General features: G+C 41.6%; 1 protein-coding gene across 12 annotated transcripts in view; it reads left to right on the top strand.

The window, feature by feature from the left end:
* Positions 1-12541: 12541 nt before the first annotated feature.
* FSHR (follicle stimulating hormone receptor) overlaps positions 12542-23594 on the top strand; it is a 79971-nt gene continuing 68918 nt past the window's right edge. For 2 of the 12 annotated variants that reach the window (XM_068186558.1, XM_068186555.1), the window contains exon 1: positions 12544-12847. In XM_068186558.1, coding sequence (XP_068042659.1) covers positions 12585-12847 — 263 coding nt within the window. In that variant the 5' untranslated portion in view covers positions 12544-12584. Of the gene's footprint in view, positions 12848-13837; positions 14132-23594 lie in introns of those variants that run through there. The other 10 variants (XM_068186561.1, XM_068186560.1, XM_068186562.1 and 7 more) reach the window with 10 other exon arrangements.

The raw sequence follows: 23594 nt of genomic DNA, 5'->3' as shown, positions 1-23594 counted from the left end.
ACTGTTACAACGTCTATACAAAACAGAGAGAATGTTGAAGAGAAAACTTTGGAGACTAACATAAATGAAGTATTCCTATTATTATAGTAGAAGGTCTTCAGCTACTTCAGCTACTGTAGAAAGCTAATTCTCTTTAAGCCAGGGCTGGCTGTTGTGGAGTCTTAATGCTGGTGACAAGATTCAAACCATGGATTTGTCATTCTGTCTCCAGAAGTGCTCATGAATGGACACCTAAAGCAGGAAAACTTATGTAATACCTTCCCCTCATGCTCTCTCAGCCTCCAATTTCATAATTTTCTGGTGATTTCCTAAGTCTCTTGTGGCTTGTTCATTTGAACCCTAAATCATGTCTTTTTCAGGTAATCCTACAATTTTTCCTTGAATCGTTGTCCACTCTTGCACCCACAATAACAAGGAATTGCACAGATCTGCTCTCTGCTGTGTTCAAAATGAGCTCTCCTGGCTTCATGTGATATCTCATAGCTCTTGGAATGAAAGAGATGGCAAAAAAATTATTCCAATCCTTTACTTCCATGCCAGCCCTTATTTTGCAGACTTGTACTAAATTCTTTCAGATCAGCTCTTTTTTTCAGCCTCTTCATTTTGACTCTAGCTATTTTTTTTTGTTAGAACCCAGTCAGAACTTTTCCTTTTCTCCCTTAGCTTTTTGACTTTGGTGAAGAATTTTGTCAAAAACCTTTTGGAAATGGAAATATAAGATAATACAATCTCTCTTTTCTGCAAGGACCTGCAAGGCAGGATTTCCCTTAGCAGTTTCTCACAGCTCTGGCAGATTTCCACACTCTGTAGATGCATCTTTTATTACAGTTTCTGCTAATCTGCCCAGTGTGGTCATGATTACAGGCCTGTGATTCCTCAGTTCTCCCTGGAACCTTACCCTAAGGATTGATATTGCACCCATTCTTTAGATGGAGGATATTTTAAGTGGTTGGTCTGCTTGCAAATTGCCATTAGTAACTCAACTGCTTGATCTGAGTTCTCTTACACCCCCTGGGTGACTGCCATTGTTTTTTGCAAAGGTTACTGGTCATGTGGAGCTGAGGTTAACCAGTGTGATTGGATTATCTGCCCTCTGATTCCTCTCAGCACAGAGCAGTCACTGCCAGCAGCTTCCTAAGGGACATCCTTACCACTACCTGGATGTGGTTCAGCGTGGTCTTCCTGTTCTAATGATGCTTCTGGAGCTACCCCTCCTCTGCAATCCTCTCCCTATCCTCTTCCTGGGAAGATGCACTTAAAAATAAATGGAAGAAAAGTTGAATACTGGACCTTTCTCTGCTTCCAGCCTGCTCCTGGCCCCTGCTGTGCCATAGTCACTTCTCTTTGTAGGTGGCATCTGGCTTCAGCGTTAGGGTTGAGCAGAGAAATCAAGTACAGCTGGGACTGTGGGATCTATTGTTCCAAGCTTTTTGCAGAATGGGGTGGATTCAGAGTTTAGTGTCTGAGAAATGTTTGATTTTTCTGTAATGAATCTGGAGCTCTAATCTCCTCACAAGATCAGAAAACTAAGTAGGATCAAATAGTATTTACTCTTCTGCTGCTGTCAGAAATGTGCCACATTTCTGACACTGACAGATCAGTTGAAGACAAAGAAGGAAAGAGATGAAATAGGAGCTATTTACAGATGCTTAACTCTGGTGCTGTCACCTTCATACATGGCAGAAATGTCACCTTCTCCTACACACATTGGAGAATTCTCCCTCCAACAGCTGTGGTCTGTCAGTGATGAAAACCAGGGTTTGTGGTAGGATGGGAAAGTGTGAATATTGGCCATGATCAGCCTTGGGAACTTTTTCTTGTTGCTGCTGCTGGCAAGCTTTCTGCCCAGAAGCTGGATGACTTTCTGGTGTTCTGTCACCATTGTAGCTTTAGATTTGGACAAATATCCTATCTGAAGGGCATATTTGGTCTGGGTTTCTGTTTCCCCAAAAGCTTTATTGACCTTTGTAGTGGCTTGACTTGTGTACCTTGACTGCTACTCATTCTTTTTTTCTTTATGCACGAGCGTGCATACTGTTAATGCCAGGATGACAAGCATGCATAACATGCAGAGGCTAAATATTTTAATTCTCTTTTTTCTCCAAAGACAGTCTAAGTCATTTTATTCCTCATTCAAAATTCAGTCCTCTTCCCACAGTTCAGTGTCACTGCTAGCATTTGGTAAAATCACTCCTATAATGAATTTGAATTGAGATGTATGAGGGTGACCAGTGGCTTAATGGCACAACTGTAACTACTCCTTGAATCAGCTCCTGGGTAATAAGTGAGGTAAGAATAGCTCCTCATCTTGTGTGCTGCACTACCTGAGGTTCCTGCAGGCAATCATTATTACCTGCTACTTCATACTCTGTTTGGCCAGATAATGTCTTGCAATTAGGCCTTAAGAGCAAGCGATGGAAAGCTCTCCATAAAAGCTGATTATATTTGGGCCCAGCAGCACATCCCTACCACCATTCTCCGAGATTTATGACCTTTTTGATGTCTCTCTGCTGCTGCTCTGATACAGAGGCAAGCTGTTTATCCAGTCTGCTGCAGTCCAAACCTTCAACAGTGCTGCTCTGGCATAGCTGCACTGAAGTCAAGGACAGCATGGCCTGGCTCCTTCTCACTTACATCCCTTCATATTCTGTATTGAGAGCTGTATCCTGCTGGCACTTTTTCATTTCTTTTACTGTCACACTCATTTTCAGCAGGTATAAACACCATGTCCACATGTACTCAATGGATCCACCGCTGGAATCAACCTTGCTTCATGGTTTTTCCGTGATGATGCTGAAATGGTTTTGGGGGCTGTGGGAGATAGGACAAACATAGAAAACCCTGAAAGTCTGGTGAATGTCAATAGAGTTTGGAAATGAATCTTCCCTGATATTGGCACTCATGGTGCCACGCATGGAAGGGATGGATGGTTAAACTGGCCCCAACAGCAGCCCCACATCCCAAGGGCATACAAACTCCTTTGCTCCTGCAGAGCAGCAAGCACAACTATCTGCAAGCCCAGGCCTAGCAGATAATTCAGCTGGGAATCTGTAAGGGAATTTTCAGCCCTCCTGCATTCCGCAGAGGGCATGTGCCTTCTTTCCCCTTCCCAGAGCTGCTGTGGTTTGGCAGGATGCACAGCAATATTCTCTTGCGTTGTATTTGGACAAACAACGTTGATGTCCCCGGGGCTGACAATGCAGCCTCTGCATGTTACTCTGTGAGCAAAGGCCACATCACTTTACCCCCAGGCCGGGCCAGTCAGGAGTTATATCAGGAGAAACACTGGTTAGCACTGAGCGTGAGCTAATGAGCCCTAATGAGATTTCTGTTCAGCTTGGAGCAGGTGCGGAACAGACTTGTAAAATATAATCATATCCCTTTCTAAGAGACAGTACAAAAACCTCACCTCTGAGAGCTTTTGGGTCTCCAAGCACTTTGAATTTCATCTCGGCAAGCAAAAATTAGTCACGGTCTGGTCTTCATTTGACAGTGTTTAACAGATTGTGTTTCACCTTTGTGGTCCACCTTAAAAACACCAAAGGAAGGTGGCCATGAAAGGTAAAACGGTCTTGCAGTTTGGTTTCAGGTTATTATGCCTAAACTGTGGTCAGCTTAGTCCCAAAAGTACTTGTTTTTTTTCATCTGATACAACAGGATGTGTCAATTGTTGATAAATTATATCATGCTAAACCATGTCACTTGAGTGAAAACTGTAGTAAGAGATAAGAAAAAAGAAATATATTGAGGTAAGAAAAGTGAAATCTGTGGTGGAGTATGTCCCTTTTTTCTGCTTTTAGCTTACAGCACTCAAGAGATTTAAATGTCTTTTTAATATCTAAGACTTTTTTTCTCTAACCCATCACTGAACGACATCCCAGCATTGTCACAAGGGTGGTAGCAGCCACAGGAGCCCTTCTGAGTGAAAGACATGCAATCTGTCAGGGTGGGCAGGCTAACACAAATCTGTTAGCACTTGCTTTTCCTACACAGGTCAGAGTCTTCGGAACACTGGCCAGATTTCAATTTGGGTAGCTGTACATCTGTTAGGACTTCAACTGTGGCTTGTAAAGTTTGCTTGAATCCTTTGAAGAGCAAGTAAATCCTGTGGAAATGTCAGGTGCAATGAGGTTTGAGAGACAAGGGAAATTTGAGATCTTGGCTGGGATGTGAGGAATAACCACAGTGCTTCTCCGTCCTTCCTCAGCTTCCCAAGGAGGATGCCAGTGAATCCCTGCAGGCAGCAGGGATGCTTCTACATTGCCAGGTCACAGAGAAGGATGTGCAGAGAAGCACAGTGCAGATGCCAAAAGTGGCTGCAGGTGGGTCAGGGGGAAGTCACAAGTCCCATGTGTGTGTCTGCAGCTCAGGACCCCAAAGCCCAGCTTCCCAGCTTGGGCATGTCTCTTTGGGGTTATACTTGTGCACAAATCTGCACCTCTCTGGCGTCTGGCTGCACCCCAGGGGACCTACCCACCACCAGGCAGTAGATATTAGTTTCCCTGACATCATCTGCAAAATGATGCTGCAGGCCTTTCTTTGCTACAGAAGTGGGGACAAAAATGGGCATTAGAGCTGCAGAGCACTTGGATAACATGGTAATGAGGGCTCTAAAGCACCTCAGTGATATGGAGAAGCGTCTTTTTCATCATCTGCAGAATCTCATTAGCCTACCTGCCACTCCATTCTGTGCCTTAAGAGTAGTGTCAGGACCTTATTCTTCTCCTCTTGCAGAGAGCTGTGCCTGACCTGCTCCCTCTGCACTGAGGGCAATTGCAGGCAGATCAAGGATTGGAGGCTCCTCCTTGTCACCTTCCACACAATAACCTGCTTCCTGACAGAAAAAGTGTCAAAGGACAACTATTCCAAGGATGAATATATCACTGGACAGTCTTACAGCACTAATGTGAGCTTTCTGAAGCAACTTGGAGCTGTTCTTTTTAATTTTTTTTCTCCAGGGCTACAGCTGAGTAAAGACTTAGACATGCCCATCTTTCCTTTCAATGCTCATTTGCTTGCTTTTAAGTGCATGTGTCATTTTTCATTATTTTATATGATAAGGGGAAGATCCTGATTTTTTTAGCCATGTTTGGCAGAACCTTGTTCCATAAGTAATCTTATTAACTCCAGTGGATCTTTTTGTGGAAAACAGTACTGTTCAGCCCCAGCTGAGGAGTCCCAGCAGGAAGCTCAGGGAAGAGAGAAAGAGGAAAATGGCTGCCAGAGATTGGAACAATATTTAGGTTTTAACGTTGCTCCACATCAGCCACTGAGTGAAGTAAAATAATTTATTTTTTCTTTGCTGTAAAATCTGCAGCAAAAGTAGGAAAAACCTTGGATGACCTTCAAGGATGCTTTAAAACAAATGTGCAGTATTCATTCTCACTGTGCTAAAAAAAGACTCAGTGACTCTTTGGCTCCTAATTGTCACCTCAGGCAGCTTATTTAGCCTACCTGTCATGAAGGTAAAAGTATACAAAACACTATTCCTGCAAAGAAATTGGGCCACTTTTTTTAACCTCCGTCTATCAATATTAATAACCTACTCTAATTGCACAATGCTTCTTTTTTTTTTTCTTTTCTCCTTCTTCTTCAATCTGCTATAGGGATTAGTTAGTCATCTGCATCTTCTTTAGAGGCCTTAACAAGTGTTAATTTTTCAGTCTTGCCTTTTTTTTTTTATCAAGTGTCAGAATGAAATTAATTTCCCGGAAGGATATTTAGTGTCTTTCATGCATCAATCACAGCTGAGTTCTTCCTTTTCTTATGCAGAGATCGTTTCTCTTAGGCTGTATGAGGTCAAAAAATAGAAGATAGGTATATTGTAAATGTATTTCCATTTCAGACCTCTTTAATGTATTTTAATGCTGGAAATGCTCATCCAACCTGAGTGAATTTAAGGAAATTTGGTTTTCAAATGGCCAAACAACAGGTTGTTAGCACTGTCTATGGGCCCATTTTAAGTATGAGAGGAATTAAGCAAATTTTCTCTTTACAGATATCTCTGCACTTCAATCTTTGAAACTTCTCGTGTATGCTCTTCCAGGCAGCTCTCCTTCTTTAATATGAGATTATAATTATGGCATGTGGCGGAGGCATCATTAAAGTTTCTTTAATTCATTTGATGTCATAATAAATTGTACTTGAAAGAATTAATAGCCTCTTGAATTCTAATGAGTAAGGACTTCAGGTTTGTCACTAAACTGTCCTGAATGGCAGGTTTGTGAACTTTGAATTTTTTCCTGGACAGAAAGCATTGCCAGCCTATTTTGTTCATGCTGACGAACATTTCTCCTTTCTTTAGGGATTAAAGGCTAATAGCTGTGTAGTATATTGTAACCACGCTCAAAAGCAAGTGGCAGTGTAGGTTTGAGAAAAAGCATGAAGATTCAGTCTCTCTTTTAAGCATCCTAGGGAGATTTTTTCCTCCCTGAGCCATAAATAGAACCACAAAAGCATTCAGGTGAAAGAGGGACCTGGGGAGGTCCCACGTGTTTTTCAATGTGTGGTCAAACTGGGCTGCTCAGGGACTTATTCTGTCTGGTCTTTTAAACTTCTATGGAAGGAGAGAACATGACATTTCTAACAGCCTGTGCCCTGCTTCATTGTCCTCAAGGTGAAAAATTATCTCCTTGTAGGCACTCTGAATGACACTTATTTCAACCCAAGTCTGTTACCTTTTGCTCTCCCACCCTTCACCTCTGCAATGAGCCTGGGTCCACTTGTAGATCACCATACTGTAGGCACTGGGGACTGTTTTTATGTGCCCACAGCCCATTCCTTCATAGGCACTGGGGGCTACTTTTAGATGCCCACAGGCCATTCCTTCCCTAGGCTGGACAAACCCTGTTCTCACAGCTTCAGCTCACAGAGCAAGGGCTCCTGCCCTGGCCATCTTGGTTCTTCCTTTCCCTCCCTCAGTTAAATGATGTCTGCCTTCTACTGCGCATCCCAGAATGGATGCAGTGCTGTCCATGTGGTCCAGAAGTCCTGAGTAAAGAGGAATAATCACATCTCTCAATTTAGCAGCAGATCTGCTCCCTGAACAGGCAGTGCCCAGCCTGCATCGCTGCAGGGAGTTTATCCTCCACAGGTCTGGGGCTTTGTGTGCGTCCCTGTTGGATTCCATGGGTTTCCCCTGGTGCTGACGTGAGCAGTGCATGGTTATTGATGCCCGTGGGCAGGGCTCCTTGCCTCCACAGTCAGGCAAGGCTTCCCTTGCCTCACATCTCTGACCTTCAGGTACCTTTTGCTGGCTGGCAAAGGCGTCAGAGGAGAATATGTGATGCAAAGTGTGATCCTAGGCAGGCTTTGGTGTCTCTTGTGCATTATTTTGGTCTAGTCAAACCCACTCATGGACAGTGCAAAGAAAAAGTACTTCTATAAGTGTGCTTCTACAGACATGTGATAGAAACCTAGCAGATGGGCTGCGTCTTTTATTATCGACTGGGGATGAACAGACCCGAACTCGAGGAGCAGCACTAGATGGAGTGACAAAGATTATTCTCTAACTTTACTCTTGTCTCTTGCATATGTCTCCTCTGCTATGAAAATACATGAGGTGCTTATATCCTCAGATTGCCTCGGAAAAAACACACAGATAAAGTGGAAGCTTGTTAGCCATCAAAGCCATAAAAGCATTGGGGCAGAGTGAAATATAGAAAGCCAAAACTCCCCTGCTCCCCCAGCCTATAGCACAAGCACAAGCTCACTGAGAAGTGTCAGCAGAACAATTAGAAGTTTCTCAGACACTTCCATGCTGGGCAATGTCCCTCCCGAGCTAAACAGACAGGTAGGACTGTTTCCACAAGATGCTAATTCATCTTCAAGCAGGAGGGAAGTAAGAGCCACAGTGCAGCTGCTTGCTGCTGCATTGGACACATGTGATGTGCAGCTCTGGCTCCTGCAGGGGTGCAGTTTAACTCATCACAGCCAAGCTGTAAAGTCAAGAGTCAGACAGACACGGGAAATCCTCATGAGCATAATTCCATGCAATTTCTAATCCTTTGCCTTACAAGTGTGTGTTCTATTCCCGAGTCAGTGCACTCCCTCTGGTGGCTGAGTTACTGTCTCAGCTTCACTCCGTTTGGGAGCTGAGGTTTCATTCGAGCAGATGGCTAAAGGAACTGAGAGAGCAATAATACTGCTTTTATTAGGCTACTTTATCGTTTTATGTCCTCGGCACCGAGGGCACAAATAAAGTCTGTCCATTCAAATGTATTTAAAAATAATCCCCATTCGCAGAAAAAGGTGATGCTAAAAATATTCTGTTCAGAACGGCTACTTCTGGAATAGCCTAAAACATTATATTTTTATCAGGTCAATGATCTGTTTGCCTCAATGATCTGCTGTTTTAAGACCCATTTTGGTCATTCACAAAAGGTAAATCAGTGATGTGTCTAAGTCCTTTTTAGTAATTTCCTCTAATTTCCTTTTAGGATCTGCTCCAGCTCCCATTTCCAGCTTTTCTGGATAGAAAACACCTTTTTCTTCTCATAGCATGGCAGTCAGGACAATAGAGGCTATTGCAGCTTGTAAAGCCACAGGGAGAAACTCTGTGCTGGAAATCCTCAAAAGAGAAAGAAATATCCACTCTGAAAGGATAAACCCCTTTTGGATGTGTTTTTTTCTGTCATCTGTTCATGCAGGAGATCGATTTGCCTACACATTTTTAGAGAATGCTTATTGTTAAGCAAAGCCACTGATAAAGAGGCTTTCAGTAATTAAACAGAGTTCTGAGGCTGGGAAACATCAGTAGAAACAGTATTTACTTAATTAGCTGTCATGCTGTGTTTCAGAGGAGAGAAACACAAGCAGATGCTGCTGTGAACTTGCTTGCCTGTAGGTTGATGCACTCCAGCACCTGGTGACCTTCCAGCCTTGAGGAAAAGAGCTGCTCCCACACATCCAACAGCTGGATTCAGGTGCTGACCTGGCCGCATGTACACTGCAGTGAAAGGGCTCAGAGCTGTCTTTGAAGCAAGTTTATTGACGGCAAGTGAGAGAGAGTTGGGTTGGCTCATTTTATTTCCCACTCTAACGTCACCCATCCAGGTGAGAGCAGGGCCCAGGACAGGCCCTGCTGCTTGGTCAGAGGATGAAGTCTGTAGATCCCCTTGGTTCCTCAGGCTCAGTGTTTGCAAAATTCAACCAGAGCTAATTTTAGAGGCCAGTGCTGACTTTAGAGGCCAGTCCTATCAACCAGACTCCCTAACTACCATCTTAAAAAAGATCCCCTGTTGACTACATAACCTTGAATTAACTGTTTGTCTCAGACACCATCTAATTTCATAATCTGCAGCACCATCATTGAATATCTGTCATAATTCACTTAATTGCATCTCTGTTGCTACAGTGCTTCAATTTGGGGAAATTTCTGTTTTCTTACTCAGGAAAACAGTTTACACTCTCAAGACCAATTTGCCAGCTGGAGCATAGTTCTTCTGCAAATGGATGCAAAGATAAGGCTCTCATAAATATCTGAAAGCACCATCATCTCTGCATTTACACATTCAACAGCATGAATCTCAATGACAGTGCATGCTTGCTCCTAGCACATGATGCTCTGATGGTGGTCCCCTGCAACAGGTCCTGTGGGTTTTCAGGCATGGCCATAGCTCCAATCTGGCTCTCAGGAATGAATTGGGAGTGCAAATTCCACAGAAAGATACCAGAAAGGCTTTCCCCCCCACCCCAGCCCCCTCTTTTACAAGAACTTTCTTCCCATGAGGAGATAACTGTGCTCCTGAACTGGGAGTGAGAGCATCACCAGCTGATTAATCCATGCAGGGGACTGTGCTGATGTGGCTGTGTGCCATTTGACAGTCATGTGCAGAAATAGGACAGAGTTTCCCAGTTCAAAACATTAATAGACACCAGAATCTATTCTTTGAGAGCTTGGATTGTATGTTTAAAACAACTCAGAGATCCTTCTGAATGTTCATGTATCCTCAGGGAGTTTTGGTGTGGTCTTGATTTAGTGCTTGTTCCAATATGAATGAAATGTCAGTTCTGTTTAGCATACTAGCCTGATTTTATTGAATGTAATGATACTTGCATATTTCCATCAAAATCTTATCTGTGCAGTATTACAAGAGAAGCTTGCAGTCTGGATAAGGGGTTTATATTATTTAATAATTGCCATCTCATTCTTAACTGATGTAAGTGAAAGTGGAGCAGTGTGTATTCTACTGATAAAATGGTCTCACCAGACAAAAATGGAAAAGAGACAACCTCCCTCCAATTTTTATTCATTATGTTCACGATTTGCTACTGAGCCTGACCTGATGTTTTAAAATATCTCTGTTTTACTAGTCGTACTAAAATCAAACATACTTATTATAGTTTTGGTTTCCACTAATTAATTCGAAAAATGCCTTGTAATTGTTGTGATATTTTTTGATCTCCTGACTTTTGTATATAGAAGAATTATTGCTATCATCTGAAACAGCTTTCGTGCTTTGATATATGAAACCCAAAGTTAATCAAATTGTCATGTCTTCATATGAGTGAAAATTGTTTTGACATTCAGAGAGTGTTACCACTTTTTCAACCATGTCATAAATATTACTATCCATTTCATCAGTATAACATGACCATTTAACTGATGTATGAAGAGATACAGCTTAAATTACTTTTTATCCAAATACTCTTGTACCTTTATATTCCTCAAACTTCAAATTTTGTATTTTGGAGATTTTCTCAGCCTGTTTTTAGTTTATGACTGCAGGAGTTAAGGACTTTTTATGGAAAAGACAAAACCCCAAAAGCCTCAAATGATTTGTCTTCCTGGCATTTGTTTAAATCCTGAAGTGTGTCGTTATTCAAACTTTCAGGGGGCCACAGCAAAAATTTAACTAAATAGGAAATTGTTTGATCATAGGGTGCAATTCTGCAGTTTTCATCCCACTGAGGATGAAGGTGACTGAAGGTTTTACTCATTTCAGAAGACCTTGTAGGTTTAAGATCTTCCAAAGGAAAGGGAAGAGAGAGAGATAAGGAAAAAGTCAGTCAGTACAGTTTTAGAAATTCTTTTTTTTTCTGGCAGTCACTGTTATTCTCATGAAACTTAGAAAAATGGACTCTGTTTTACACATACAACTAAAAGAATACTCTTACAACTCATTATAAGCCTACCATTGTTAAAAAAAGATTGTCGTGATTTTTCCTTACTTTTTTCCCAATGTGAATATAAATTCTCATCTTGAGTAGGTTTTAATGACTGGGGGGAAAATAACAAATATTTGGTACAATTGGGGTAAGTCTTAGGTTTAAGAATTATTGTAATTATTTTTAAAATATTAATTAGTTCCCTTAAGAGAGATCTATATTATGAGGCTTGTTTTAAAATTGATAATGATGGAAATTTTTGGTCACACATCATTCATAGAAAAGATTCTGTCTTTTGTCTCATTAAATTTTTAATGCTTTTTGATTATGAAAGAAAATAAAAATCTTAACAATTAAAAAAACATGGCAAACAAGCTAACATCAGCTTTTAACAAGACTAAGAAATCCTTCGAAGCAATGGGAAGAAATAAATTTGAGTCAGGTTCAGCAGAATCACCCATGGTTCCCTCACTTATTTAAAATGCTCACGATTTATAAACTCTGCATGTCTGAAACAGCTATTTACAGTTTAAAAGAAAAACAAAAAAGCAAAACACTCAAAAAAAATTTTCAAAAAACCACCACAAAAAGCCTTTATGTCAAAATGCTCATTTCAGATGTCTTGCAGACAAGCTCTGGTTTTAGCTGATGGCCTGGTGCAGCTTGATTCAGTGACAGCAGAGAGTTCACAGGGCACCTCCCTCAGGGATTAATATTTGTAGTGAGATAATTTAGCTCAGTCAAAAAAGCAAAGAAAACAAATATGGACTCAAAGACAAGATTCAACATCCAAGCCTTCTGATGATATTCTTGAGGCTGTTTTCCTCCTGTTGTGTCACAAATAGTCATTTGGCAATATTTCTAGGATTTCTGTTCCACATGATGAAATTAGTTTACCAGTCCACAGGGATAATTTGGATTGTGGAGTTTTCTTCTGTTTGGATTCCAAAAAAGGTGCCAAAAGGAAAAAAGGAGATGTATTAGCAACTACATGAAAAATAATCATAGTTGTGGAAAAAAAGGCATTATTTAGCTCTGGCTTCAGGTCCATAGAGCTTTTATCCCATGAAGCAGACTATATAAAATAAGAACACCTTACTTTTGCCTAGGAGAAATACAAACGCAGGGGCCCTTGGATCCATGAGTGGGAGCATAAATAGTGCCATAAATAGAGTGCTTCTCCTGCAGGGACAAAAAGGGTCCGGGCTGTAGAAAGTAAAAATGTTTTGTTGTCCCTTGGTCTCACCAAGCAAGACATGAGAAATAGCGTAGCTGAGAAGGAAGAACCTTTTCCCAGCATATTAAAAGCGCCCTGGTTAGCACAGCTGGGCCCCCTGATTTCAACACCACTTGAAATACAAAATACTTGTGTCATGAAAAAATAAGCATTGCTCGTCTCTGTCCCCACTCCAACGTCGTAAGGAATCTGGGGTCACGAAGTGAAACTTGCTGAGAAGTCATCCCCTAAGAGCCACATGGTTTGTCCCAGCTTTTGGGGCGGATCTTCCACCCAGGGAGCTGGCCTGGGAGGTCTCCGCGTCCTTCCCTCTCCCATAAAGGGGACGGGCACAGATGTGGAGGCAGAGATGTCTCCAGCCCTCGCCTGCCTGCTGCTGTTCCTGGCGGGCTGCCTGGGATGCCAGCACCACGCCTGCCGCTGCCTGGGCAGGGTCTTCATCTGCCAGGAGAGCCAGGTGCTCCAGGTTCCCCGGGACATCCCTGCCAACACCACCGAGCTGTAAGTAGGGAAAGGGAGCAGTTGGGAGCAGCAGCTACTGTATACACAGTTGTACTGTTTCTTCCCATAACTGGAATGTGAGTTTGAATAATGCCACAGCAGTCTCATTCCTCGTTTCTAAGGTGTGTAGTGTGGGATCAGTATGAGGGAAAAGTTCAGGAAGAGTTAATATTGTATAAGATGCTACAGATCCAATCAGAGCCCATATGCGTGCCAAAAGTGTGTTAAACATTTTAAATGTATGGTTTGAAACAATGCCTTTTTTACCAGGAAAAGGCAGCTGGCTATCCAAAGGAGCTGCTGCTTGGCAAGGCAAAGGTCAGGTTTGCAGGGAGTCACTTGGGAGACTCCATGCCAGCTGCTTGCAGAGAACAGCCTTTACACCTGGAAACTCCTCTCCGTTTCTCTGATCGTGCTCATTGTAAGATCTCTCGTAAGAAAGGATTTTGCACGTTATAATGCAAAGTGCAGGCTAAATTTGAAACGAGCATCCTTGGTGCTGTGACAGTAATTTGAAGCATAAAGTCGAAGCTTTCTTTACAGCTTTGCTTTAGCGTTGTTGGAACGTGCAGAGCGATTTGTCTGCCCCAAACAACTCGATGATGAGTGTTTGTTTGTACTGCAGGAGCTTTCCAAAGGTTTGTACTTGTTTGCCAAGAAGCAACTCAGTGTTTTCCCTTTGAAATCTTAAAGGCATTGCAGAAAGGACTCTGATAAACATTCAGAGAGGGATCCTCCTCCACCAGAGGAGCGGCGTGGCTGTGGTTGGAGAGAGTGAGCAATGTGAAGATAGAGGAGGGGTTTTGTCTATCTTAAACTTCTCATTATTTTTCATAAAAGCAATGAAAGCTGTATGGCAGCTGTTTTCTGTGTCAGTAGCACAGGCAAGCAAACGAGCTTGCGCCATGGCAAGTATCTAACTGCAAGTGATTGTTTTCATTTTAATAGTTTTAAGGCAAATATCACCCTTTGCCAACACCCCCACGGACATCTGGCATTGTTACAACCCAAAGCAAAACCAAAAGGAGTAGTCCTGGATGAAGCCTTTGGTTAATAAGTGAAGTGGCAAGTCTGAAGGGAGGATACAATGAAGAATGATGTGTCAGTAGTTAGAAAAATATACCCCCATCCCAGTTTTACACACCACGGTACATCCCTGGTTATTATGCCACAGTTTTCCTAGGGCAGAAGTTCTGTTTTCTTCAGAAGGAGGAATTGTTATGCTCACTAACTAAGCAGACTGCAGTGAAAACTTGAGAGAAATGTCTGAATTAACAAGAAAAGGTCAGTAAAAGTTTAAATCATTCTCACTATTGGAGGAAAAACTAATCCATCTGTGATTTAGGTCATCTAAATCCTGAGTGAACTGTGCTCCAGGCATATACAGCTAATTTTGTTTAATTTTGCTTTGATTATTTCTTTAGATTACACAGTTAAGGTCTGCCTTCTAGGGATTAAGCAAAAGTATTTTTTAATTATTTCTGTAAAGAAGTAGAGTATCACTGAAAAACACCTGTTAGTAAAATGGGATTTGTTTTCTCCTTGTTAACTTCTCAAGAGTTTGTTGAGGATACTAATTTGTGGGTTCTTAGCATGAGTGCTATTCTCAGAAACAGGCAGAATATAACATTAGAGTGACTGGAAACAGCAAACAAATCCTTTCTTCTGCCAGCACTGTGCAAATACTGGATTTAGAATCTCTCAGCTTTCAACTTTAGAATCTCTCTTCTCACTTTTTCAAAATAAACCAGCTTTTGGTTTCTCAGGAAGTAATTCAGGTCCCATTCCATTAGTATAGCCCTGGGACTGATTTCAGCATGCCTTAAAAATTTGACAACTGCCTAGTGTAGCTTTGAATACACCAAACCTTAGCATTACCAAAGGCAGATACATTAGCTGAAGAGCTATCAAGTGCCAAATAAATCTTAGATTTTTTTCCTTCAGGATCAAAGGGGAACTCTAGAAAAGTGCTTTCCTCTGCATCTCTCCACTGAGTGCCCATTGGGGTGATTCAGGTGACTAAAATAGGTTTTACTGCTCCAGATGACACTGCAGGTATACTCCTGCTAGCAGGAAAATCTTGCTTTATGTTTTCTCAAAAAGTCTTAATGGGTGAAAAGAGTTTTTTTGATCAGTGTACCAACTTAGGCACAGAAGGCCATGGTGTCTAAGAACCCTGTACAGGACACAAGCAGAGACTTCTTGCTACGTAGAGCTCCTGCAAGGTACTTTTTTCACTTAAGAGCATATTCTGGGAGTCTGGATGCAGTCTGTTTTTTTTTTTTAATATGAAGGAGAGGGGTTCACTTCAGTACACGTACAGCTCTTCACCTTCCCTTATGTGATCTTGATAGCTTTCCTAAGTTATCTTAGAGTCCTTTCCTAGTGCCTTTAAAATGTTGACTAGCATGCTGGTGAATGCCTTAGAGTGCGAACAGGAGCCTGATCAGCCTCAAGCACTTCTCCCTTTGCTGTGTGTTTCTATTTCACTCCAGCTGTGTCTGAAGTTGGGACACTGGCATGTGGCAAGCAGGTCTGACACTTGGTAGGAAAACTCATGATAAAGGCAAAAATAGAGCCCTCCCTAACAGTTATCTCTTTGCCATGGCTGAATTTTTTAATTGTTATTATTTTTTAGTGTTTGAGTGTTGGTCCTGAACACGTGCTGCCGTGAGGGATTTCTATGTGGTTGGCTTCCCAACAGAGAGAGCTTAGGCTCCAAGGGAAACTTGAGCTCTGCAGTGTGGTGCATGAGACAGGAGCTTGATCCTGGCTGGATTAGCATCTGCTTTAGCAAGGGTGTTAGCCTCTTATGTGAGTGATTTCATTTTGTACTTACCTTGTGGAAACAGAGCAGGGATCAGAATCCACATGCTTCCATCACTCTAATTTCTGCCACATCTACTTTTTCACGTACAGGCCAAAATCTCATGAGAGGATAACAACAGCTTGGTTTGTCCATTGCATTTTTGCAGATTTCCAAGCACTCTGCAGCTGGCATGTTCCGGTGTTTACAGGGAGGCTGTGGTTATTAGCTGCTTTGCTTTGTAATCTTTGCCTGGACAGGTGAATTCTTGGTATTTTTTTATAGATACCAAAATGCCTGAGAGTTGTCTCTGACTTAGAACTTTGGAGTCAATCCATTAGAAACCAGAGACCAGCAGTTCAGATGGGAAATGCAGGCTCACCTGTGTCATGTATTAACAATTATTTGCCACGGGGGAAGAGAGGATGGAGTGACTCAGTAGCAACTGCAGGCAGTTTGCTCCTTGAAGGTCTATTCCAGCCTTAAAATCCAGTGTCAAGTTTTGTAATCCATCATAGGATTCAGTAGGATTTCATTTATTTATTAGAGGCCTTGCTTTCTAATGCAGACAAAAATAACATTCTCAGAAGGGATCCTTCTTAAGGTTTAACAAACTACTTTAAGCAGAAAAATTTAGATAGAACCAAGTAACAGGAAAACAGGAAATGGCCTCAAGCTCTGCCAGGGGCAGTTTTGGTTCAATATTAGGAAAAATTTCTTCCCTGAAAGGGTCATCAGGCATTGGGATAGGCTGCCCAGGGAAGTGGTGCAATCACCACCCCTGTAAGTGTTGTGGATGTGGCACTTAGGGACATGGTTGAGTGGTGAACAAGGTGTTGCTGGCTTCATAGTTGGACTCAGTTATCTGGGAGTTTTTTTCCAGCCATAATGATTCCATGATTCTAGGAGGCAGTTTAGCCATTGTCAGAGCAGTTTAGAGCTATGTTATATAGAGTGTTTTCTCCCAAGCATCTGCAAACTATAAACAGCAGGGGTTTTTTACTTACTCGCTGCATAGGTGTTTTCCTGCAATTGCTCAAGGATATTTACTTTAGACTATCAAGTCAAGGCTGAGTAGATGTCTGAGCACTAAAACATCAGCTGCCTAGAAATAGCAAGTCCTGTGTTGTGTACTGAGTGAGTCAGATGTGCTTCCCAGCGAAGGAAGCTGCAAATGATGTGAATTGTAGCTGCAACACTGTTACTGACAGCTGCAATTAGGATGTTTCTTTATTCTTTCACACTTAGAGTCGAAATTTCACTGAGACCTGCAAACAGCAACACTTCTTGCTTGGGTGTTTATACTGAGGGACTGACCTTAACCTAGGAAAGGCAAGGTGTGAGAGGATAAATAAACTAACGAAATTAAGAGCCATGAAGCTTTGAACTCTCTGTGTTGTGGTGGTTAATCATACAGTCAATCAATAAACCCACATTTTTTCGGGAATGAGGTGAGAATGTTTTCACAGCAGAGCATATTGAGAACGTATTACATGCTAAAGCCTTTTTAATTATTTTAGTTTTTAATTCAAACCAGCTTTGCATCTGTTAGGGTTACATTCTTCTCTTCTCTTCCTGAATTTATGATCAGTTCCTACTTTGAAACAGAAAGCAACAGAGCTGCTGTAAGATTGCTGTCTGTATATCAGTGCTGTGGTCCAAGGCTTAGGCTGGATTCTGTATTTGGCATTTTAATTGGGAGGATAAAAAGAAATAGGCAGATCATAAGAGAGAAAGAGAAAGAAACAAAAGAAAATTACACAAAAGGATAATAAACTCAGCAGGACAGATCTTTGACTGGTATAAATGACCAAATATATATATTTCCAGAAACATTCCATTTCTAAACCGTCAGGGGCTTTTGAACACAAGGAGTTATACTGCACACAATGGAAGCTGCTTTGCAGTGCAGCACTCTGCTGTCTTACTCCTGATGCTATAAAGAAATACTTGCACATGGCTCTCACCTTACTTATAGGGTCTGCAGCTTGATGCATGTGTGAGACAGGTATGGCCAAGCCTGAAGATGTATAATTATCTATATATATATATATGTACATACATGTATGCATGGATGGATAAAATATATCTTTGAAATGAAAGTGCATTCGCTTAAAATGTAATGACTTGCTAAATCACTGAGATTTTTGCAGGGAAACAGTGAAAGCCAGGACTTGATTTTGTTTGCATGCAACACTTGGAGGCTACCAAGTTGATGCCCTTCACTGGGGTCAGCTACAGAGAGATTCTCTCAATGTATAAATTCTGTTTTTTCCACGCACACACACACACACACACACAAAAACCAGCCTGTGTCACATCCCCACACATCTGAAACCAGGCAAAATGGGCTCCTGGGCTGATGAGCTCCACATCCTGAAATAAAGCCTCTCTGTTACATTTTAGATATGTTCTAGTTCAGTTCCTACAAAGAATCAAAATGTGCCTAGTAAATGAGATATTAATAAATGTTTTTCTAAAGGGTTTGGAAGATTAAAGTAGTCATTTGTAGGAGTTACATTTTCTTGTCTCAAATATGGTGTCTTCATCTTGTGTGTCTCCCCACTCAAGTCATGAATATAGTTAAAAACCCAGGAGAGTTTGACAGTAATGTTATTCATGAGGTGGGATCTGGTAAATACCAAAGTTAGTGTTGAGGCACAGCAGGAAAGAAAAGCCCTACTAAGATAAGAAGTTAGTAGTTTTAAACTAAAATGTGGTAAAAATGGAGAAGCTGGTAAGCCTGGGGGACATTGCAAAGTAGGTTGGAGGTCTGTCTTTTACTTCTCCAACAAGATCATGAATCACTAAGCAGATTTGAGGAGTCATGAATCCACTGTTGTCATGTAGCAGTTAATTTCCTTTGCTCTGAATGGTATGTTAGGCTAAACACTTCAGCAATATGGATGATTTCCTGGCTTCATTTACTCCCCTTACGACAGTTTCTCACAACTCATCAGTTCTCACTCTGCAGAAGCAAAACACTGCATTTCAGACTTTGTTGCCTTCTCCTGTCTGATACTACAATGTATTAACTCCATCTGTCATCCCATGCAGGGACACTTTGGCACAGGGAATCCTACTGAGTATCACTCAAAGATGACTACTGCTAGCTGGGAGAGCAGAGCATAGTCAGAGCTCCAGGGAGATGCTTTCAGGAGTTTGAGTGACATTAAAGTGCTTATGTGGTTCAGTCTCAGCTTCAATGAGCTGCCTTCCCACCCCTCACATAGGGAGCTCATGGTATTTATGAAGAGAGGGATGCAGACAGGGGTATGTGTGTGGGTGCCACTCGTGCTCTGAGCCAGCAGGGTGCAAGCTGCTGTACTGTAAGAGCTACCAAATTCATCTGTTATCCCTGTATTTGTCCATGCAGTTGTGCTTTCAGCTCCTCAGTCAGGTTTATACATGGTGTCTTGGGAACTTGAGTTAAGAATTTTATAGAACAGACACTTAGCAGATTCATATCAGCATTGCAGTCTTGAAGAGTAAAGCTTATTATCTCCCTCAATATCCCAGACCATGCTACTTAAATTAAAAAAAATAAAATTAAAAAAAAAAAAAAGCTTCTCAAATACTTGATAATCCCAGATAAATTTCTGAGATGATTTCTGGAGAAGAGATCCCCAGTGGGATGTGTCTTTGAAAGCTGCAAATCACATTCCTCTGGAAGAGTATCACACATAAAATGTGTCGCCTGATAAGCCAGCAGGAGCAAGTCTGCTGTGCACCTCCAGGGTTTTCTTTGCAGATGCTGAGGAGGTCTCATCAGGCTGACATGTCACTGGAAACACTGCTTGTGTGAGAGTTTAACAAGGGTGACAGAAGGGAGTGGATGAGGAATGCCACAAAAACAGGAAAAGAGTTGCCAAGAGGAGAGATACTGAGTAAGAATATACATCCCAAAGGGAGAGCTGCTCTAACTGCCAGCAGTTTATGTGCAGGAGGGAGTCCTGCAGAGGCAAGCAGAGTCATCTGCCAAAGAAAAATAAGCAAACCTGTGAGACACCCAACTGAGGAGCCAAAGAAACCCATGCAGAGTTCAACATGCCTCACTGTCCCCTCTCTTGTTGGCAGTTTAGTTAGTTCTGCTTAACTTTCCCAAGTCCTTGTGCAAGCAAGTTAACAGATAGGCTCACAGCTAATTTAACTTGTCATAGCTTCATTAACTTCAGTGGAAAGAACTCTGTTCCTTTTCACCATCTGGCAATGGGGAGCTCTCTCAGCCATGTGTTGTTCATTTTGGCAGCAGCTGATTGGGAATGAGTGTGTGTGTGTGTGTGTGTGTGTGTGTCCAGTAAACAAGATAGTTTGGGCACAAAAGACAGGTATTATTTTTCATAGCAGTCTATTAGTTTTACACAGTGAGGGGCGAGCACTCTGGTAGGAAAAGCCACTGTTCTTTGTTTAAGACCTTGACCTTTTCAGAAAAAATGTGTAAATTACTTCACACACTTTGCCTGTAGTTTGATTGGGCTGCTCTTATTAGCAGTGAAATTTAAGTCATTAAAATGAAGCTTATTTCAAATTATAGGTCAGACCAAGCATGGATTTCACGTAAGAGTATAGAAAATTATTTCTTCTAATTGTCTCACATACACTATAATAAGGAGCCCAATTTCTGCCTTTTGCTCAAGTGTAATTTCTTTGATCTTGAGGGTCTAGGGTCAGAAAAGCTTGTGGTTTATTCACTTTTGCTCAATGTTTTCCTCCAACTATCCTTAGGTCTTTCAGGAGCTCAGCCTGGAAGGTAGGGATGCTTTTTATCTCCCATTACCTTATCAAGCCACCTACAATCATTTGCTCCTGAGTAGCTAGAGGAGAACTTACAGACTGTTATTATATACAGAGGGAGATATGTGTCTGAGTGAAATGAAAACAGCCTCCAACCCAAATCAGCTGACTGAATCCTTGCTTTTCATAAGTATATTGAGCTTGCTGAGCCTCCCTCTTTGCCTGGACTAACTAAATAATGCTGTGTCCTTAAATGTAACATACTCAGATCTTCCTATAGAAAGGGCAGCCTCAATTTTGAGCATATACCCACTGGGTGAGCTGCAGGCTGAAGCTTTCAGCTCTGCTCACTCTCTTATCTATTCAAGAACGCTATTACTAGTCAGTTTTTTAACATATTTGTCTGGAAATTCTGTTCTGTGAATGCCTATGGAGCATGATCCTTTGACTGGTCCTATTGACATAAAGTTTCCCCACATGCACATACATGAGGACGTACTTTCTGATATGAATCCTTGTCCAAATACAGCCAGTTAATTGGAATTTATTTGTAAATGTTTATTAGTCAGGAATCTGTGAATCTTCAGTGATTTTCCAAAAACACTGTGTGCATAAACATGCTGTGGGGAAAAATTCCAAGTTCTTAGTGTTCCATTCATCTTTTTTTCGAGAGTGGAGCAAGAGGGGAATACACTTTCAAATGAAGATCAGAAGATTTCTTTTTATTATTATTTGAAATAGTGGCATGCAATGAAGAAGTGGATGGACTGTGTGAAGATTGGAAAAGAAAGTGGTGTTTGATTTCTCAGGAGATTTTTCTGGTGTCCTATATTTATGTTCCAAAACTTTGGAATACCATGGGATACTTATAGACATCTTCCCTCCCTCTTACCCCAAAAGCAGATCCTACCCCAAGAAGTGTGCCCACACACCTGTGTATGTGCACAGGGTGTCTGTGTTTAACTTCTTCCTACGCCAGTTTGGCCCCAGGCAAAGGCAAAGAGGACGAGGTTGGAAAACAGTGGTGTGGATCTATAGCTGTAACTCCTGAAATGGCCCAGGCCGAGGTGAGAGAGTAATGATGGTAGGAGGAACCCTCTGCCTGTCCCTTTTTCCCAAAACCAGGAGGATGGGATGGGAAGAAGTGATATGTGGTTATCTGAGGTTGGTTTTCGTCACTGAAAAGGAGGCAGGCTAAGAATTATAATGGTTTTCTTTTGAACACACCTTTGGAAGCCTTTTTAATGGTTTCATATTCTGTGCTATGTCTTGTGCTTAGAAATAATCTCAGGTGTAACAGACCTGCCTGCACTTGGCTTTGAGAGGTTTGGATTTCAGTGCTTACCTTCAGGGTAAGCTTTGATTTCTTTTTTTTCACTTGTACCATCACATGGTATAAACACATTAGGCTGTTGCCCTTAGCCCAGTAGGCATTTTTGAGGGCCAGATGCTTCGTAAAAGGGGATCCTATTCTGTGGGAAACATTCACACCCGTGAGAGCCACAGACATTTACTGAGGGAAGAAAGCACATCTGTCTCCAGCAGTGGAAGCACCACCTGTGCTGCTTTCTCTGGCATCTCCAGCCTCTCCACAACTTTTAAAAAAGGAGTGCACAGATCAGCCAAATCCATTTTTTCCTTCTTGATGACTACTGGGAAGCAATCAGTTCTGAAGTGTCGTTCCTTGGAGTCCAGTCTCCCAGCAAGAATATTTATAGACACACATAAATTTCTGAACAAGGAAGGTATAAGTAGAGGAGCTATAAACCCATGGAAAGACAGTGGGTTGGTGCTAAAAAAATTCTGTTGTCCCATAAGTTTTCTTTGGCCAACAGCACTGCTATGGAAATTTTTGCTTTTCCTTTTTTGCAAGTGAGGAGTCATAAAAGAAGCACAGGCTGTGCTAGGAAATGACAGCAGACCAAGAACTGCCTTGGCAGAACAACTTTCTAGGTGGAATTACTGGTTTGGGGAAATACTCGCTGCGTCTGAATCCCACGAGCTGCAATTTCCTATCTGCAGTATATTGTTGCCATGGCAGATGAAGCCCAGACCTCATCCCCCAGTCCTTTGAAATCAGCATTAGTGGCCCCTGTGAGAGAATACCCTACAAGAAAATCCAGGGTCTGATTCCACAGGCATTCATACACATCCTAATTGCTTGCCCAGGCAGCTCCAGTGCTTCCCAGTGGGACAAATCACAGGTGCAGAAGTACCTGTCTGCACTGATTTGCAGATTCAGGACTTTGTTCCACTGCAATAGACAGGAAACCACTGTGGGGAAAAATAAAATGGGCTTTGGAAGCACAAATGAAATAGGTAAAAAAAAAAGTTTGCATTTATTTTAAATTACTTGGGGAGATTTTTATTGTTTTAATGGGCCACATGGAATTGATAAAACTATCTTAGGGCTCACAAAGTTTTCTATCTTAACAGATTTCACAACATTCCTGGTAAGTATGTAAATGTAATTTTATCCATTACAGTAACAGCAAAGCAATGGGTTGCAAGAGACGAGCAATTTCCCAAGAGTACAGGGTTTAACCCAGTGGCTTAACCTCACCTTATTCACCAGACTGTTCTCCTATGGCAAAATGCTTCCCTTTTCCAAATAGCAAACAAAAACATTTACCTCTTGCATATTTGTATTTCCTTCTAATAACTATTTCTCAACAGAGAAAGTTATAATCTACCATTTCTAATGTCAAGTGAGGTGTAAAGTTGCAGGGCTTTTTCCCTCAAATGCATTTTTATTGACTTGGTACATCTGCATCATCACCTTTTCCACTTTCTTCCTTTCTGTACTTTTCTTGTATCAGTTTCTGTCAGTGTATTAGAAGAGCAGCATTTCACAGCAGTGTTACAGTCAGTAATTTAAAGACAGCTGAGGTGGAGATTTTGTGAGTATTTCAATTATGGCTAACGGTTGGCTCCGTTATGGTCAGTAGGGCTGCCTATGGAGCACTAATTGGAAGGTTTACACCCTTTTATGAGTATAATTGCTCTCTGTATATTTCTCCTTAGCTAAAGATCCTCATAAATGCATGAATGTTGCATCTACAGGAAATTTTTAGCATATATTTACAGTATTCATATAGCAAACAATATTTCTTTGACTTACTTCATTTCTCTACATGTTATTGCTGTGTCGTGTCAGTGTGGCTGAGCGCACTGCCTGGGCCCACACCCCAGAAATCCTGTTGGTTT

Source organism: Anomalospiza imberbis, chromosome 3 (assembly GCF_031753505.1).
Source record: "Anomalospiza imberbis isolate Cuckoo-Finch-1a 21T00152 chromosome 3, ASM3175350v1, whole genome shotgun sequence".
In the NCBI taxonomy this organism is placed as follows: domain Eukaryota; kingdom Metazoa; phylum Chordata; class Aves; order Passeriformes; family Viduidae; genus Anomalospiza; species Anomalospiza imberbis.
The sequence above is the reverse complement of the archived record's forward strand: the minus strand, read 5'-3'. Positions and strand labels throughout refer to the sequence as shown.